Source organism: Sardina pilchardus, chromosome 6, assembly GCF_963854185.1.
Source record: "Sardina pilchardus chromosome 6, fSarPil1.1, whole genome shotgun sequence".
Taxonomy (NCBI): domain Eukaryota; kingdom Metazoa; phylum Chordata; class Actinopteri; order Clupeiformes; family Clupeidae; genus Sardina; species Sardina pilchardus.
The window spans coordinates 3,803,944-3,822,227 of NC_084999.1; the positions used below are offsets into that span (position 1 = coordinate 3,803,944).

General features: G+C 44.5%; 1 protein-coding gene across 2 annotated transcripts; it reads right to left on the bottom strand.

The window, feature by feature from the left end:
• Nucleotides 1-1,527: 1,527 nt before the first annotated feature.
• On the bottom strand, nucleotides 1,528-17,721 carry rbfox1l (RNA binding fox-1 homolog 1, like). Of its 2 annotated transcripts, XM_062538165.1 has the most exons (13): nucleotides 17,294-17,721; nucleotides 11,972-12,208; nucleotides 8,769-8,948; nucleotides 8,336-8,389; nucleotides 8,130-8,222; nucleotides 7,598-7,655; nucleotides 7,330-7,422; nucleotides 7,110-7,178; nucleotides 5,132-5,270; nucleotides 4,039-4,078; nucleotides 3,608-3,681; nucleotides 3,398-3,479; nucleotides 1,528-3,077 (listed from the first exon to the last, which is right to left on the bottom strand). In XM_062538165.1, the coding sequence occupies exons 1-13, from the start codon at nucleotides 17,378-17,380 to the stop codon at nucleotides 3,033-3,035; spliced, it is 1,251 nt and encodes a 416-aa protein (XP_062394149.1). In that variant the 5' UTR covers nucleotides 17,381-17,721; the 3' UTR covers nucleotides 1,528-3,032. The 2 variants fall into 2 exon arrangements, with proteins under 2 accessions (XP_062394149.1, XP_062394150.1); XM_062538166.1 differs by lacking the exon at nucleotides 7,330-7,422.
• Nucleotides 17,722-18,284: the final 563 nt, after the last annotated feature.

Consider the following 18,284-nt stretch of genomic DNA (forward strand, 5'->3'; position numbering starts at 1 on the left):
AACATGCAGAGAGGGAGAAACAGGTGGCGATTAAAGTCAGAAGTCAGACGTGTAAAAATAGAGATTTGTTTGTGAGAGATATCTGAAGAAGCAAGTGTGTAAGGAGAGGGTAAGGGCACTGGACAGAGGTGGTGTAGATAGATTAAAGAGATTATTTGGATCTCTCTAACAGATGGTTTGGTAGGCTATAGGTGAATGACAATATTGGAGAGTGGACTGTACCATCAGACCATAAGCTTTTGAAAGTATCACATCCAATTCAACTGTGTTTGTAGCTTCTGAAGAACTTCTGGATTGCTGATTTTGTAGACTTGCACTAGTTGGTCATTTTGGCAGAACCTGGTTAAAAGCATGGAAATGCAAGGGGTTGTACCGCACCGCAGCCATTAGAAGCATGGAGCCTGGAGCCATGAGGAGAGATTTTAGACAATGTAGAGACAGCCAGGAGACAAGGGAAGAGAAGAGAAGAGAGGAGAGGAGAGGAGAAGAGAGAAGGGAAGAGAGAAGAGAGGAGAGGAGAGGAAAAGAGAGAAGGGAAGAGGGAAAAGAGGAGCTGAAGGACAGTACTAATATAGGGAGAAGGAAGTAAACAAAGCAAAATGCTGAAGATTATAATAGTTGACAATGGGGAGAGTAATAATAGGAAGGAAAGAAGGAAGAAGAAAGAAAAAAGAGAGAAAGCAAGAAAGAAAGAAGAGAAGTCAAATATACAGTATATACAAAGGATAGAGAGAAAAAGAAAAAGCACAGCACTCAGATCACCGAAGTTGGATAAAAAAAGAGGGAAAGTATAGGGATACCTATATAAGTATAGGTCTACCACAAGAAATGAGCAAAAAGTAGAGATTAACTGAGGGAGAAGCTAAACAGAAAGCGACCGAGACAAGACGAAGCCATGGAGAAGTGACGAGGACAACATGTGCTGCAATGTTTAAGCTTGAGCACTGAATAACTTGATTTCTATCATGTATCAAGTCAGGTCATTGTTATCTTCTCGACATGATTACATACAAGCATAATAGCTATGCTAATGAATCCATCCAAATAAAATATGTAAAATATTACATATTCAGATTATTAATCAAAATGCACATTCATTAAGTAATGATACAATCCAATATTATGTTTTGCTTAAATATTATCAAGAAATTACTAAATTGTATGGAAATGTAATAATGTTACCATATTTTAATGTTAATCTAATAATAATAATAAAATCTCTATAAATGCTAATCTGTTAGCCGACCGATGAAACCTGGCGAATCACTTCTTTTCCAGCCAGAGAGATGCAAGCTCAGAGACCTGCTCAGGGAGAATGATGCAGGAGAGCAGACTAGAACAGTGAGGGACTACCATAGACACTAGAACAGTGAGGGACTACCATAGACACTAGAACAGAAGGAGGACTGAGGAGTAGTTACCATAGACACTAGAACAGAAGGAGGAGTTACCATAGACACTAGAACAGAAGAGGAGTGACTACCATAGACACCAGGAAAGAAGGAAAAGAAAAGAAAAGAAAGGAGATAGGATGACAAAAGGAGGTTTTATTGAGAGAAATAAACAGCAGAGTCAAACACATTGAAGTATGTACAGTGTCCAAACAGCAGTCAGCTACAGAACAGATACGGGTTCAGCTGACCCAGCATGGACATACCATACCGCCAGCAGAGGTGTGCTCAGAGTTTATATAATGAGGCAAATGTGTTTTGTTTTCATTTTTCATATTTCTTTTGAAAAATGTCTTCACATTTTTGTGTGAATATTTCAAATTTTTTGTTAGTTTAAACTGTAACCATTCGTCCGGCTTCAATGTTTGTTCATCGAGAACTATCTCCTCAGATCATTTGTGTTGTTTGTAATGGTCGCAGTAAACTCAAAGCAAGGGAAGCCATGTTTGAAAATAAGGTTGAATGATTGCTATTTATAATGATTGCTATTTGGAACTGAACCTCATCTGTTCCTGCATCAACTGCTATTTGGAGAGAAAAAGGGGGATGAAGTATGACAAAGCAGAAAGAAGTGCACAGAAGGAAAGAAAGAATTAAAGAAAAATAAACAGAAATAGAAATAAACGATAGCAGTATAGTCTTGACACCAACGAGAAAAGTTAGTGACATTTGCTTGGCACCCAACAGCCATTTAAAATATTGCACTTAGGAACCCACAGCCTCTCAGCATATTTTTAAAAGCTTGTTGCTTGGCTGAACTACAAATACAAGATGAGTGTAAAAACAGCACTATGTTGAGGCGTGAACAACAACAGTTTAAATCAGAGGTAGATTTACAGAGTTCGTCTGAGGTGTGTGTTTCACACACTTCCTCTGCACCTGTGCAGTTGCTGTATCTCACAGTTTGTCATTTTCTGAGCGCTTTGTCATTTCACACACAAACACACAATCACACACACACACACACACACACTCACACACACACACACACACACACACACAATGACAACAAACCCACCCGTATAACACACAAACAGTGCCCTAAACATGTCAAAAGAAAGACAATCATCAAAAATAACTTGATCTTTTAAGGTTGTATAAAATGCATTATCCTATAGTGTTTGGCTCTTGGAGGGGAGAACTGTGTCTTAAAAACAAACTGTACAAAATGAAGCCCTGTCAGGTTGTGTCTACCTAATGCCTGTAGAGAAGTAGAGCTTGCCCCTCAGCTTGAGCCAAACAGTGATCTACGGGCTATGGAGGGATTGGAGTATTTAGGACGCCCCTATCAAACACAGATCTTCCAAAGTTCTGTTTTAATTAAATAATTATCCTTAGTCATAAATAATGTCATCACCCTTTCTTTGGTACTACAATAAATACTTTTCAATTTCCCTACAGTATGTACAGTCACATTAGAGTCTTTTTTTTTTTTTTTTGAGGGGAGGGGAGGGGAGGGGAGGGGGGGGGGGGTTACAGAGGCAAATACACCGCCATTTCCAGCACACACTTTCAGCACCTGTTGTTGGTTGCGCCGCGACATAAAGGCAGGCCTAAACGCGCGCGGGGCTGCCTGGGCACTCAGTAGGGAGTGAAACGGTTGTAGCCTCCTCTGTACAGGCTTGCCTGTCAACATAACAGATTAAAAACCACAAGATGGACATTACTACTCTGTAAAAAAAAAAATCAAGAGACAAGATTTGAAACATTCACACACAGATATTAATCCTCACATGACTGATTGACATATGGTACCAACAGGAGAGAAAAAAAAAACTAACTCTGAAGGTCAATTTGCTGTCTTATTGCTTGTTGCTATGGTTACAAAGGGTCTCAGCTGTGGCCTCCCGCAGACCAGTGAGTGTGAAATGCAGAGACGCCTGTGCAAACTGATTAAGTAGATAAATAAATAAATAAAGATGAAAAATACAACTCTAAAATCGCACCATGGTTCCAACTCCATAAGTTGCTGTTGGTCCGACTGAATGGTGATAGGGGTCTGTGGTTGAGGCGTACACACGTCCATACCTGCAGTGGGAAATGGTAGGGGCATTCATTTATTTGTGTGAAAACAAATGGTTTTAAAACACTTGTGTTGTTGATCCCAACGTGAGGGAGAGTCTTTCTGTGCTGATGAGGACAGTAAGCATCCTTACCCATCACTGTAGGCAGCTGTGGTGGCTGCAGAGGCAGATTGAGCCACTCTGTATGCTGCAGCAGGATAGCCTCCCTAGAGAGATGGAGACAAGGGAAAACAGAGAGAGAGAGAGAGAGAGAGAGAGAGAGAAGGGAGGGGGTGAGAGAGAGAGAGAGAGAGCGAGAGAAGGGAGGGGGTGAGAGAGAGAGGGAGAGACAGAGGGAGGGGAAAAGAAAAATGGTAGAGAGAGAAAGAGAGTGAGTCAGAGGGAGAAAGAGTTAACAAGATGTGGAGAGAGCGAGAGGGAGAGAGAAAAAAAGAGAGAGAGAGCGAGAGGGAGAGAGAGAGAAGTCAGAAGATGGAGGGGAATGATAAGAGAGATGCTGGTCCACAGCTAGTTGTTGGAATGAGTGAGGTGTTGCCATGGCAGTAGCTGTTTCATTGACTTACATAAACTTCGGTTCCATACAGCCCGTCCTGATACACTACCCTGGAGAACAGATGGAGGAGAGAGCATCACATCACAGCACAGCACAGCACTCACTCAAATCAAACACATCAAATATGTAGCCAAAACAAAACCTCACAGGCAGCACAGGCTTTAAAGGTATAGTCTACAATCCTGTTACCTATCAAAGGCAGCACAGGCTTTAAAGGTATAGTCTACAATCCTGTTACCTATCAAAGGCAGCAGAGGCTTTAAAGGTATAGTCTACAATCCTGTTACCTATCAAAGGCAGCACAGGCTTTAAAGGTATAGTCTACAATCCTGTTACCTATCAAAGACAGCAGAGGCTTTAAAGGTATAGTCTACAATCCTGTTACCTATCAAAGACAGCAGAGGCTTTAAAGGTATAGTCTACAATCCTGTTACCTATCAAAGGCAGCAGAGGCTTTAAAGATATAGTCTACAATCCTGTTACCTATCAAAGGCAGCACAGGCTTTAAAGATACAGTCTACAATCCTGTTACCTATCAAAGACAGCACAGGCTTTAAAGGTATAGTCTACAATCCTGTTACCTATCAAAGGCAGCAGAGGCTTTAAAGGTATAGTCTACAATCCTGTTACCTATCAAAGGCAGCAGAGGCTTTAAAGATATAGTCTACAATCCTGTTACCTATCAAAGGCAGCAGAGGCTTTAAAGGTATAGTCTACAATCCTGTTACCTATCAAAGATAGCAGAGGCTTTAAAGGTATAGTCTACAATCCTGTTACCTATCAAAGGCAGCAGAGGCTTTAAAGGCATAGTCTATAATCCTGTTACCTATCAAAGATAGCAGAGGCTTTAAAGGTATACAATCCTGTTATTTATATAGCCAGGAGTGTGTGTGTGTGTGTGTGTGTGTGTGTGTGTGTGTGTGTGTGTGTGTGTGTGTGTGTGTGTGTGTATATATATATATATTTGTGCACACTGAATGTACAGGTAGAAGACAATGGGCTTGACAATAAGTGAATTGTACACTCATACATCCACTTCAGCCACTGATACTCTATCCATCAAACTCTATAAATGACTTCCAGTGGAGCTGCTATGAACTTACCCTGGATAGCCTGGCACAGCAGTGGGTGTGGCTGCCGCAGCTGAGCGAATGGTGTTGTAGACCGCTCGGCCGCGGCCCCTTAGGGTGGGGCCTCTGTATGCCAAAGTGGGTGTGGGCACGGGGTAGGGGAAACTGGCAACTACGGAGAGAGAGAGGGGTCATGAGTGTGGGCACGGGATAGGGGAAACTGGCAACTACGGAGAGAGAGAGGGGTCATGAGTGTGGGCACGGGATAGGGGAAACTGGCAACTACGGAGAGAGAGAGGGGTCATGAGTGTGGGCACGGGATAGGGGAAACTGGCAACTACGGAGAGAGAGAGGGGTCATGAGACAAGGGAGGATGTGACAGGGTACAGTAAGATACATCACATATTACATGCAAACAGAAACGCAGTGACAAAGGTTTCATAACACAAGGCATCGCTCAGCGTTTAGGGCAAGACTACGAGGCAATCCACTGCGTGTCCAGTTATGTTTAAGCCACAAGGGTCACTAGGGTGTCTGGGTCAGCTGTAGAGAAGTGCGGTCCAGAAATGCAGAATGGGTAATAATAGAATATCCCTTTCATGCACGCATTATGAAAAAAAGTGTCTAGATTTTTTTAGTATTGATTTTATTACTCTATATGAGCCCAATATTGAAAATCAGTTGGAATTTTTTAAAAATATGCTTTTATAAAGAAGTTATGTTATTGTCCACGTATGTGGACAGTGTGCAACAAAGGGGTAAAAAAGAATAAAATGTAATGACAGAAAATGTGGAAACTATGGCCCTCTACTTCCTCCATACTACCCACCCAGCCCTCTACTACCCCCATACTACCCACCCACCTCTCTACTACCTCTATACTACCCGCCCAACCCCTCTACTACCCCATTATTGCTCACCGACCCTCACCCACCCCTCTACTACCCCCATATTACCCACCTCTACTACCACCACTACCAAACCACCCCTCTACTACATCCCTACTACCCACCCCTCTACTACTAATCCACCCACCCCTCTAGTACTCTCATACCCACCCCTCTACTACCCACCCACCCCTCTACTACCCCCATATTACCATACCACCTTGGCATTACCACATGTAATTAGGTCATTATTTATAAATATGTTCACCAAATGTTTGTTTCTTTGTAATTTAAAGCAATTAAAATCATATTTGAAAAAAAAAAAAAAAAAAAAGTCCTAATTACAAAATCTAATTTTTGGCCATTTAACTCCTCTATTGCGCAACGTCCACATACGTGGACAGTTGCTTTTTAGGGTCTACAAACTCCATTTTACATCCGATTTAATTTCTGAAAACATAGAGTTGTTCAACACACTCTCCTGTACAGCATAATATTTTTTTTACATGATTTTGCCTTCTTGAGTACTAGCTTTTTACAGATATGCCTGGAGCATTCAGCATATGGCCATTACTGTCACTCATGTTGAATTGATGATGTCATCACGCAGTCAATATTCCAAATATAAGATGATACATATTGTTAATATATTGCCAAGGACCTACTAAAACTGCCCTGAAGTGGATTGGTGTATATCAACATGATAAATAAGTAGAAAACAGAGTTAAAGTTACTGTCCACGCATGTGGACGTTGCGTATACTATAGAATATACTTTTATTGTCCCGAAGGAAATTTGTCTTGGACTACATTGCTACTGTACATGCTGCTAACATAAAAGTAACAAACATACACATATGACATACCTGCATACACGTACACATACATGCACACATACCTACACATAATATGCAGAAAATAAATTAATAAGTAAAATAAGATAAAAACAGACAAACAGACAACCACCATGATGGACCATCCTTAACCTTATTGCACAACACCTTTGGCCTTAGAAGCATTCAGAACTCTGACTGAAGTTGGGAAAAGTGAATTTTTAAAGCAGTTAAGCCTGCAGTGGGGCACTCTATAGCGTTTGTCTGATGGTAAAAGGGTAGACTGACTGACCTGTGTAGAGCTCTGGGCCACCCATCCCATACATGGCTCCCATCATCGGGTTGATCTTCCAGCCCGTGGCTGAGGGAAGAGGGGCGAGGGGAGGGGAGGGGAGGGGAGGGGAAGGAGAGAGAGAGAGAGAGAGTGTGTGTGAGAGTCATCAAGACAGCACGAGAGTGGGTTGGGGGGCGGGGAGGCGCTGTGGCGCAGTGGCTGGTGGCAGCGCCCGTACCATATTCGGGTCCACATGCCCACGGGGACCCGGGTTCAAGTCCAGCCTGGGTCATATCCTGCTCCCACCCTGGCACTCTCTCGTCTGGCCTGTCTGATTAGAGTATAACAGCCCCAACAAGATATTTACACAAAAAAGATAGCAAGAGAGTGAGAGACTCTCACTCTGGTGTAGAGAGTCCATGCCTGTTGTCTGTTTGCATGTGTGTGTGTGTGTATGTGTTAGTGCGCGTGTGTGTATGTGTTAACACATCAGAGTGCACCCTTACCATTCACCATTGGAGTCTGGGGCTTCTTGGTGACAACTCTGGCTGTAGCGTTGTTCACCTGCATGAGCAAGACACAAAAGAACAAAACACTCTCAGGCAATTGAGAATAAGACATAAAAACACTCTCAGGCAATTGAGAATAAGACATAAAAACACTCTCAGGCAATTGAGAATAAGACACAATAAAACTCCCAGGCAATTGAGAATAAGACACAATAAAACTCTCAGGCAATTGAGAATAAGACATAAAAACACTCTCAGGCAATTGAATATAAGCCACGTTAAGACTTCATGATAATCAGGACAGCAGAGGCCATGAGTGTAAGAGCTATCTACAGTAATTTACAGTATTAGCCGCGGCTTATACATTGGTTTTGCAACATTTCTTCAGCTATGAGGTTAATACACGGGGGCAGTTAATATGTTATTAATGTGGTTTTGGTGTTTTTAACTTGCATAAAACACTGTCCTGCGGCTTATACACAACGCGGCTAATACACAGGAAATTGCTGTACGCTTCTCTGCCTCTCACCTCGATCTTCCGCCCCTCAACGATGGTTCCGTTGAGTTTCTCCCGCGCTCGATCTGCTTCCATAGCGCTCTCAAAGGTCACAAACCCAAAGCCCTGCGTGGGAGGAAAAAAAAGGGGGGGGGGGGGTGAGATACACAGAGATGAGGAGGAGAGGAAGAGAAAGATGAGGTGAAGTGAAAAAATGGCGACTGTCGCTTCTTGTTCACCTTGGATCCTCTCTCGTTAAAGATGATCTCCACATCCAGGATTTTGCCAAATTGCTGAAAGACATCAAGCCATCACGTCCTGTTAATGATTGCTAACTGTGGTGTGTTACTAATAACAGCGATGTAAGGGATCTCTGTGTGTGTCTACGGAGGCCATCACGTCCTGTTAATCATTCCTAACTGTGGTGTGTGGTAATAACAGATAGATAGATAGATAGATAGATAGATAGATAGATAGATAGATAGATAGATAGATAGATAGATAGATAGATAGATAGATTGCCCTTTATTAATCCCCAAGGGGGAAATTAATTTGCTACCTGGCAACCACACTACAACAACACATCCATGGTGTGCACAGACAGACACAGGCACTGAGAGGCCAGTGTTGTGAGGGACTCTGTGTGTGTCTACGGAGGCCTGGGTCTCCTACCCCAAACATCTGGCGCAGGTCCGGGTCGCGGAAGCGGAAGGGGATGTTGGAGACGTGCAGCCGTTTGGGCTGGGCTTTGCCAGACCCCTCCTCCTCACTCCCACTTCCTGCTCCGCCCCCCGATGACACGGACACGCTCAGAGACTGAGGGTCAGAGGTCACTGGAGCCAAGGAGTCATCCTGGCGGAAGGAGGGATGGATGGAAGAGAGGCGGAGGGAGGGATGGAGCGAGAGAGGGAGTGGAAGAGCGAAGAAGTGGAGGGATAGAGTGAGGTAGCAGAAAGAGGGAAAAAGGGGAGACCAGTTAGAGGGAGAGAGTGAAAAGAGAGTTAATGCATTTTACCATTGCCACACTGCAGAAAACAACATGTTCTAGTTTTTGCACTACTTTCAAAAAATAACTTTAGACTTTTTTGACTAGACATTCACAATAAAAGTTTCAGCATAGCATCGCACTGGTAGTGCACCATCTGAGAGTGATCACAAACAAGTCCAACAGAGCATTCCCCATCCAGTGCTCCCTCTCAAGCAACGTGAGGAGGCGTCAACAAGTCTCCATTTTAGTGAGGCGTCCACATACATGCCCGTTAGAAAAGAATGACCTGGACAAATTCAGCTCAGAAGTGATCTTTACACTTGATATTCAGAGTGTGTCGTTATTTCTATTGTTTTACAGTGTGTGTCTAATCCACTCACTTCAACCTAATTCACAAATCAGTGGCGTGTACGCCACAGCCTCACCAACACAGACCAAGGGGGGAACTGCAACTCATTGCTATATTGTAAATATTTACAATATAATCAGTGATATCAGGAAGCATTCCCTGGAATAGGAACTTTTTTTGTGTGAAACTAAAACACCAGTAAAATGTCCTCATGCAAATCAACCCGTATGAAGGTAACGTGTGCGTCACACCCAACACATCCCATAATGCATCACGATGCCAGTGTGTGTCACAACCTATGTCATCAAACTCCACATAACTGTTACGCCGTCAAAATACAGGAGATTAAAGAAACCCAGAGAGAAAGATGGAAAATGTAGTAAAACATTGGTGAGCGTGAGCAGAAAAAAAAAACGAAGTCCAAAAAAAAGGAAAAGAAAGGGAAAAACAAGAAAAAGGCAAAAAAAAAAAGAAATCTCCTCAAGGAGGGCAGGCTGGACAGAGTGAGGTGAATTAGCTGCTTGAGGAACAGACCCTTTATGCAGAAAAGACCCAAACTTTTATTAGCTTAGCCTACAGTGAGGGGAGAGCAGTGAGAAAGGAGAGGAGGAGAGAACAGATCGAATGATAGAAAAGAAAAAGAGAGAGAGAGAGAGAGAGAGAGGAGGGTGCAGAGACAGAAAGAAAGAGCATGAATGAGTTGATGTTTAGTGCTTGCTCTTTGATAGCCTGCAGAACTTTGTGTTGATTACCATAGCTGCTCAATGAATTCCACCACAAGTCTGCACCCCTGACGCGCCTGTCTGCATCAGTGAGGGCGTTTCTGCTGTGGTGGGATTCATTCGGAGCGGATGGTGAACACGGCAAAGTCTATGCAACACGGAGACCAAAGGCGAAGTACTTAAACCCAGCTGAGTCACACTCAAGGAGACAACCAGAGGAGTGCAGAGGAGAAAAATCAAATGAAATCAAATGAAATGAGTGACACAGGAAGTGATCGGCTGCGCAGGCAGACAGTTGCGCAAAAAGCTGAGAGGTGGGTGGGCTGGGGTGATAGTTCAAAGGTCAGTCTAGGGTCACGGTGCTGCTTTTCTGGCAGAGGTTAAAGTTAATTACCCAAGATTCCGAAGGAGGGGGACTTGTATTAATAGGGACAGGAAACACAGCAGGGTAGACACACACATACTGCATCATGTACACACACACACACACACACACACACGCCGCACGCACACATACACATACACATAAACACACTGCGTTTATAACACGTAGGCTTGCCATGGCCATCTACAGTGGTTGAATAGGCTAATGTCACACAAACACTATCGAAACCTTGACCTCACACACGCAAAAACGCAGACACAATCTTAAGTGGCAGGGCTGGATTTGGGGGTGGGGGGGTGACACAGGAAAAGGGGGGTGGGGGTGTTGGAGGGAGGGTGGGGGGAGGGAGAGAGACAGTGGGGGGGGGGGGGGGGGGGGGTTCAGTTGGGTGGTGCTATCATGTCACGATGCAAAGTGTTTTCTGAACCTGGGCGATATTTCGGAAGGAGGGGTCTTCTGGTCTGCCGCCCCCCTCCTGGGCGACGTCTCAATGTCCGAAAATCAGGAGCAAGTAATTCTGGCAGTCTAGTGGTGGGATATATAATACATTTGACTATAACATATCAGTCTAGTGGTGGGATATATAATACATTTGACTATAAAATATCAGCAGTGAGGAGGCGTCACAGCTATGCTATCTGCTTCAGACGCCCACTTACTGTTTACAATGAAAATGCCATTTAAAACAAACAGAAAAAGAAAACAAAAAAACAACAACAGAGAACATGAGTTTGCTTAAAGCACACATTATGTGAAGACGTGTGGTGAAAAGTTTGGCTGTGTGGGAGAGAAAGCTTTTGGACACAACTCTCAAAAAATAAAAATTTCATTCAAATAAAAGTTTTAAAAATGCCAGAGTAAAAAAAAAAAAGAAATCTCATACAAATGTTACATGAGCCCTTACTTGTCTCAACAGAGACCCTTGTTTTCCTGAGATATAACATGTGGTGAGTTCACCTGTTGTGTCTATGTTCTGCCCTGTATTTATACAATGGCCTCTGTTGACAGCTGTTGCTTTGTATCAGATTATTTCCCAGCGCTGGACTCTTTATAAAAAACCTTGCCCTGCGTCTCTCCTCTCCTCTCCTCTCCTGTCCTGTCCTCTCTCAACGCCAGCTGGGATTGCCTTACATGGCCGCCACGGGGAAGGTGGTGTGCTATAAATAGCTCACACGGGACCCGACAGGGTGGTCTCAGCTACCCCAGATAGAGGCCGGCTCAGAACAGATAAGGCCCGGATCTGGCACGACCCCCTGAACTGGAGCTGGTCCAGGCGTCTGGCCTGAGCCTGGCTCAGATCCGGTGCCCATCCTGTTCCGATGTCAGCTGCTATGTGGGGTGTGTGTCCGTACGTACGTACACCCCTCCCCGACTCCCTCCCACCCCCAACCTTCTGATTGGTCAGAGACATGCCGGGTGGCTTCTTCTTACCGCGCCATTGGCTGAGAGTGAGTCTGGGACCTCGTGCTGGGAGCTCTGGAACACGCGGAGCTGGTGGTGCTCCTGGTAGTCCGCGCTGGGGTGGGCGGGACTAAAGTCCAGGGGCGGGAGCCTGCCAGCAGGAGTGGGTGGAGCCTGTCCAGGAGGAGGGTAGGATGGGGGCGGAGCATACACCTGGGGGAGGGTGGGGTCACCACTGGTTGGACCCACCTCCTGGGTGGGGGTACCCTAGGGAGAGGAAGAGGAAGAGGAATAGTATGGTGACAATCTGTGACTGACAAAAAAAAATGATGAAAACCTATCTGCGTTTGTTTGTCAACAAGATGAAGAATGACTGGGTTCTAACCTTTGAGCTGTATGCTACAGGCCACTCACTCAAGAGCGGAACATAGTTTGAGAACATTCTAATCTTGTGTGAGCTGGGCCGAGTTGACATACAAGTCAAATCATGTAGAGACCCTGACACTCAGTTGATCATTTAATTAAGTGGTATTTCGTGCTAGGATAAAGAAAAATGCAATTATATGAGTTAAATATGCCAAACAATAGCATTACAACATCATTATCATGGTCTCTCAATTTCAATAAAATTTAATTTCAATACAACCTCCAAACTACCTTTTTTGTGTTTGATTTCAGAGGAGAACAGTTCGACACAAAATACAAGAGAGTATACCAGCATGAACAAAACACTCCAAAGAATCATTCTACAACCAGAGCAATCCAAAGTAATGTCTAAATTAACCATCACCCTGACATTCTTCTCTGAACCTTAACATTCTTAAGTAATTACCAGACATATCAGATATTTACAGATAGTCACAGACTTCCAAATGACTCCTAAAACAAATGAGACCTTTTGTCTCTAGTATTGGGACTTCAGTGGAGTTTAAGCTTAACTTCTGAATCACGCGTTCATCTCCATGTTCATTCAGCTGCCTGGCAAGTGCAGGTACACAGTTAAATACAGCACAGGTGAACAGGTGAGGGAATGACTATTCTCTCTACAGCAACCAAAGTACGCAGGTGAGCAGAAGAAAACATGTTGTACACAACTACAACACCAAAGATGACAAAAGAACAGAGCCTAAAAGACTAAAAGATGAAGATCTTACCCCCTTACAGCATTCCACTCTGTGTCAGACCCAACAGCAGCTGACGCGTGCTTTAATGCTCGTCCCCCCTCCCGCCCTGCACAGCATAAGCCCCCCCCAGTGACCAATCACAGGCCTGTGTGGTCGGGAACAGAGAGGGTTTCTCGCCAGCTGCGGGCAGCTGTGCCTGTCAATTATCCTCCCTCCCCCAGACAAAGGCTGGGAGCCCGAGAGTGGACGGACGGGATGCAGACCTCTAAGACTTCACCCATCTTTAATCTAATCTCAATAAGGTGACATGAACGCCAGACAAGAGAGCAACCAAAAGGTATTTATAAACAATTTAACAGCACTGTTGTCATTTGAATATGACAACAAGATGCCCAGGCCCCAGTTAGAGGGCCTACTCATGTTTCCTATGGGACAAGCACAATTTACCATTATGGGGTGGTATGCCTCAAAGACAACTTCATAGCTACTAAAAACACAGGCTACATCTCTCTTCCCAAGTATTCCTTATATTTTTGTCTTCCAACTCTGGAATAGGTGTGTCTAGGTGAATCTGTTCTGGAATCCGCCACATTTAGACGTTTATCATATTGTTTCATAATAGCACATTATAATAGCTACACAATTATATAGTTAAACTTTTAATATCGTCCAAAGATGATGGAATTGGCACATAGTTTTAGTATAGTGCACACATGGTGCCTCTGTTTCGGTGTCAACCCAAAAGCCTTTAAAAAAGACCCTTGAAAGTCTAAAACTGTGGACTCATTCAACACTTGGGTCACAGGAAATAAGACCTGTGGCCTAAAGATGTTAGCTTGTAAAAATCCAGACTAAGTGAATAGATTCTGGTGACTCTTAATTGGGAAACGTTTGCAACACTTGCATCAACACGGACACTAACTTGATATCATTGGTCCAGCCTTACCAGTCACATTGACCAGAGAGTCCTGACAGCTTCCTACTTTGCCTGAACTTTACAAACTGACCATAAGCAGCACCAACAGCCAAGAAACAATGTATGTGAGGTCACCTCTATGGAGAGAATGTACGAGGGCCCGGTCCACTCTAAATAAATGTCTGCATTTTTCCAACTGCATTTTTTGATGTTTGCAGGTGTTGCTGCTTCTGTTTATCACAATAAGTTTTGGTTTCGTCCTCCTCCCTTGTCACCAATTGGTTTGACAATGTTCTTGTCTGAGAGAAACGGTTATGAACTATGGTGATCCAGACTAGATCTCCCTGCTGTCTGAGAGAAACGGTTATGAACTATGGTGATCCAGACTAGATCTCCCTGCTGTCTGAGAGAAACGGTTATGAACTATGGTGATCCAGACTAGATCTCCCTGCTGTCTGAGAGAAACGGTTATGAACTATGGTGATCCAGACTAGATCTCCCTGAAAGAAGATCTAGGTGAACAGGGCCTGATATAGATGTGGCCTAGTCTTGGAAAATCAACGCACAACACACTTGACTGACTCCACCTTGTGTTGCTCTCTCCCCACATGTGTTCTATAGCTGATGATATTTACATGTGACATGCAGAGACAGGCTGCCCTTTTGGTGTTGACGAGAAGGCTCAGCTAAATCACACTGGAGTAGGCCAAATAACTGGGACATGTATATGTGGATGGGGACATAGGACACACACATGGACAATTGCACATGTGTACACACACACACACACACACACACACACACACACACACACACACGCATGCACGCTCACACGCACGCACACATACACACACACACACTGAATACTACATCTATAGGTATAGAAAATGCACACCTGAAACACCATCATTCCCTCTTGCTCCTTCTGAAAATACACAAGTTCACAGACATACAGACTCAAACACTCCCCTTCTCCACACATGCGCACACACACGCGCACACACACACACACACACACACACACACACACACACACACACACACACACACACACACACACACACACACACACACACACACACACACACACACACACACACACACACACACACACACACACACACACACACTGTATTGTTGCCACCCCCTCTCCACCTTTTTAGACCCTCACCATACAAGGAGCTCGACAGAATGGTTGTGCTAGATAACCAAGACCAAATACCTCTCTCTCACACATACAGTAACAAACAAACACAGAAACACACACACACACACACACACACACACACACACTTTATTTATTTTAGCACATTTACATTCACACTTTCTTCTCCTCTCTTGACACAACGCCAACACACTCAATCATCTCTAGGTGTTGGGTATCTTTTCCTCCTTCTAGATGGCCATTTGGTGCCCCCTTCCCCTTCCCAAGTCCCCGTCAGCTGTCAGTGCGGGGGTCAGAGGTCAGTGGCAGCCTGCCAGGTGCATGCTGGGACAGCTGGAGGGGGTTACGCTGCTCAACAAGCGCTGTCACACTGGCCTTTAGAACAGGTTCACGTTACTCACAACAGCCTCACGCATACGAACATGCTGACAACCACACTCACACACACTCTCACACATTCTCTGCTCTTCACTACACCTAATTTAAACTCATGTATCTAGTGACACCTATGGATTACAAGAGGATATCCCTGTAAAACACCCAACCCTGGCATGAAAATACATCCAACACATTTTAAACATGTCCCTCTGACATACGCTGAAAATGTTGTTTCATTGTTACACATACAGTGCCACAATGTTCATTGGAAAACTCAACTATACAGTATTATACATTTCACAAAGGAAAAGTGATGCAGAAAAGTTTGAAACAGATCTCCATATACAAATCATATTCAACGTGTCCCTTGCCCTTGTTAAAGATCTCACTGAGATGTCCCAAATGTATTATCCTGTGCAATGAATTTGTATCTTGCATGTGTGTGTGTGTGTGTGTGTGGGGGTATGTGTGTGTGTGTGTGTGTGTGTGTGTGTGTGTGTGTGTGTGTGTGTGTGTGTGTGTGTGTGTGTGTGTGTGTGTGTGTGTGTGTGTGTGTGTGTGTGTGTGTGTGTGTGTGTGTGTGTGTGTGTGTGTCTGCACCCTGCCCTTGCCATAATCATGTCCTGGTGCCGGTGTGTGATGCAGGCCAGAGCTCTGATAGTGCTAATCTATGTGGAGTGGCGCTGGCTATAAATATGGCCACTATCAGAGAACATCGGGAGGGGGAGGGGGGGGGGGGGAGGGCACCCACTAGACCCCCAGACCTGGAATTCACTGACGGGACACACACACACACACACACACACACACTATTCACACCAGCACCCGGCTCCTACGCCACCGACCTACCACCCCCCTGGAAACAAACCTGTCTATAAGCCCCAAGCAGCGCACCCCACCCAGGCCCTCACCCCCCTACCTGACCAGCCAAATATAAACTGACACAGAGACAGTGTGTCCTTGCCACACACAACCCCCCCAGCCCCCCCCCCCCATTTCGCAATGTTGCAATGTTGATAAGTTTTGTGTGAGTCCAATATCGTATCATTCACCCTGTTCCAATGAAGTGAATGGTCTATTCCATGTTACCCATAGAACATGTTCAACTTCAATGTTGACGCAGAATTCTACAAAACTATGCAGCACTGTGCTGTATGAATAATATTGTGCATGCGGCGCTGTCACTTTAGCTTCTGCCTGGGGCTAGACTTTTCCACAGGGACCTTGTGAACTGTCTGATCAACAGTCAGGTTTGAGGTGTCATCATAGTACACAGGCTACTTTTTCTCATCTATGTAAAGGGCTAGTGGTCAGTGTCTTTTAATCAACCATAAATAACTGTTTAAAAGCCACATGTGCATTATCCCATGGATAGTGTATGTACGTGCTTATGAAAAGACACCACGAAGTAAATGCTGTATTTGACTATATTTCAGTTTTGGCAGCAGTGCAAATGAAAGGCAGAGTTGTACTGTAGCCCTTAAGTATTCTGCACAATCATTCCCCTCATGACTGAGGGGTCAGCAGCCAGAGCAAACAGCACTTTCAGCGGACGCAGGAACAGCATGAAGGCTAATGCCACTGGTCAATAGACAAAATAGAGCACAAAAAGAAAGCACTGTAACAGGGTATAGGAAAGAAACTGAGAGAAGAATTAAAAAAACGGGAAGTCAGAGAGTATTATGTGAAGAAAGAGAGAGAGTTAGAGAAGGGGGAGAGAGTTAGAGAAGGGGGAGAGAGAGAGAGGGAGAGAGAGAGAGGGGGATTACCTGTACAATGCCTGGGTAGCAGGAGGCCGTCTGAGGGTAGACGGGGAGTCCATACGGCTGAAGAATCACAGTAGGGGAGGAGAGCATAGTGCATAGCCAGACGCAGCAGAAAAGAGAAGAGGAACAAAGGAGGGGAAAAAAGATGGAAGGGAGAAGGAGAGGGTGGAATGCAGACCGAAAAGAGAGGTGAACCGGGCAAAAGGAGCAGGGCACTTAGAATCCAAGCAGGAGGGAAAAAGGGGGAAAGAAACAGAAGTCCGAGAATCTGAGGAACAGGAAAGGAAGGAGCTGCTTTCGGGTCAAAAAAAGTAATAATAAAACTGGAGTTCCATAGGGAAGCACACGGAGGAGCAGACAGAGACAGCCTGCCTTGTTGAAAGAGCAGGATATCGCCAAACTGACTGGGCTCTGGAGAGCTAGCTGGTGTGTGTGTGTGTGTGTGTGTGTGTGTGTGAGTGTGAGTGTGTGAGTGTGTGTCCATCTGTCATGCAGTTACTCTGACATACTGGAACACATGTAGAGAGTCCTGTTTCAAGGCTGTATTAATAGGCCCTCTTCTGCCTCCTCTGCATGCGAGTCTGAGGTTGTGCTCTTGCACTCTCTGTTCTCTGAAGGTCTGTCTCTGCTACAGAGAAAAACAATGGTGAACTGGTTAATCCTATACAATCCTATACACTTTCTTGAGTGTCAAAATGTGGCAATTAGGGATTTGCCCCCCTAGTTTTGGCAAATCCCCTTAGCCTTATTGATAGTAGCCTAACCTACATTGTGTTTTAACACCTCCACATGCAGGTAATTTGATCCTGGCTGTTACTTCAGACTGGTTGGCAAGCATAGAATCATGTTCTAGGGTAAAGAGCCAAAAACAAGCAGATAAACTAGTGTATTGACAAACTTTGACACGGCATAAGGCACTTATGAGGGCATCGATCTTAGCCAGTTGAGCTTAACAAGTTTGTATTACGTAGAAATAATGCATAGCTGTCCTTGA

Excerpts from the sequence above, each read along its gene's own strand:
- rbfox1l (XM_062538165.1), bottom strand. The coding sequence starts at position 17,380 with ATGCTCTCCTCCCCTACTGTGATTCTTCAGCCGTATGGACTCCCCGTC. Across the intron at positions 8,223-8,335 it reads TTAACGAGAGAGGATCCAAG|GGCTTTGGGTTTGTGACCTT; the intron begins GTGAACAAGAAG and ends CCTCCCACGCAG. Across the intron at positions 3,682-4,038 it reads TGTATGGAACCGAAGTTTAT|GGAGGCTATCCTGCTGCAGC; the intron begins GTAAGTCAATGA and ends CCATCTCTCTAG.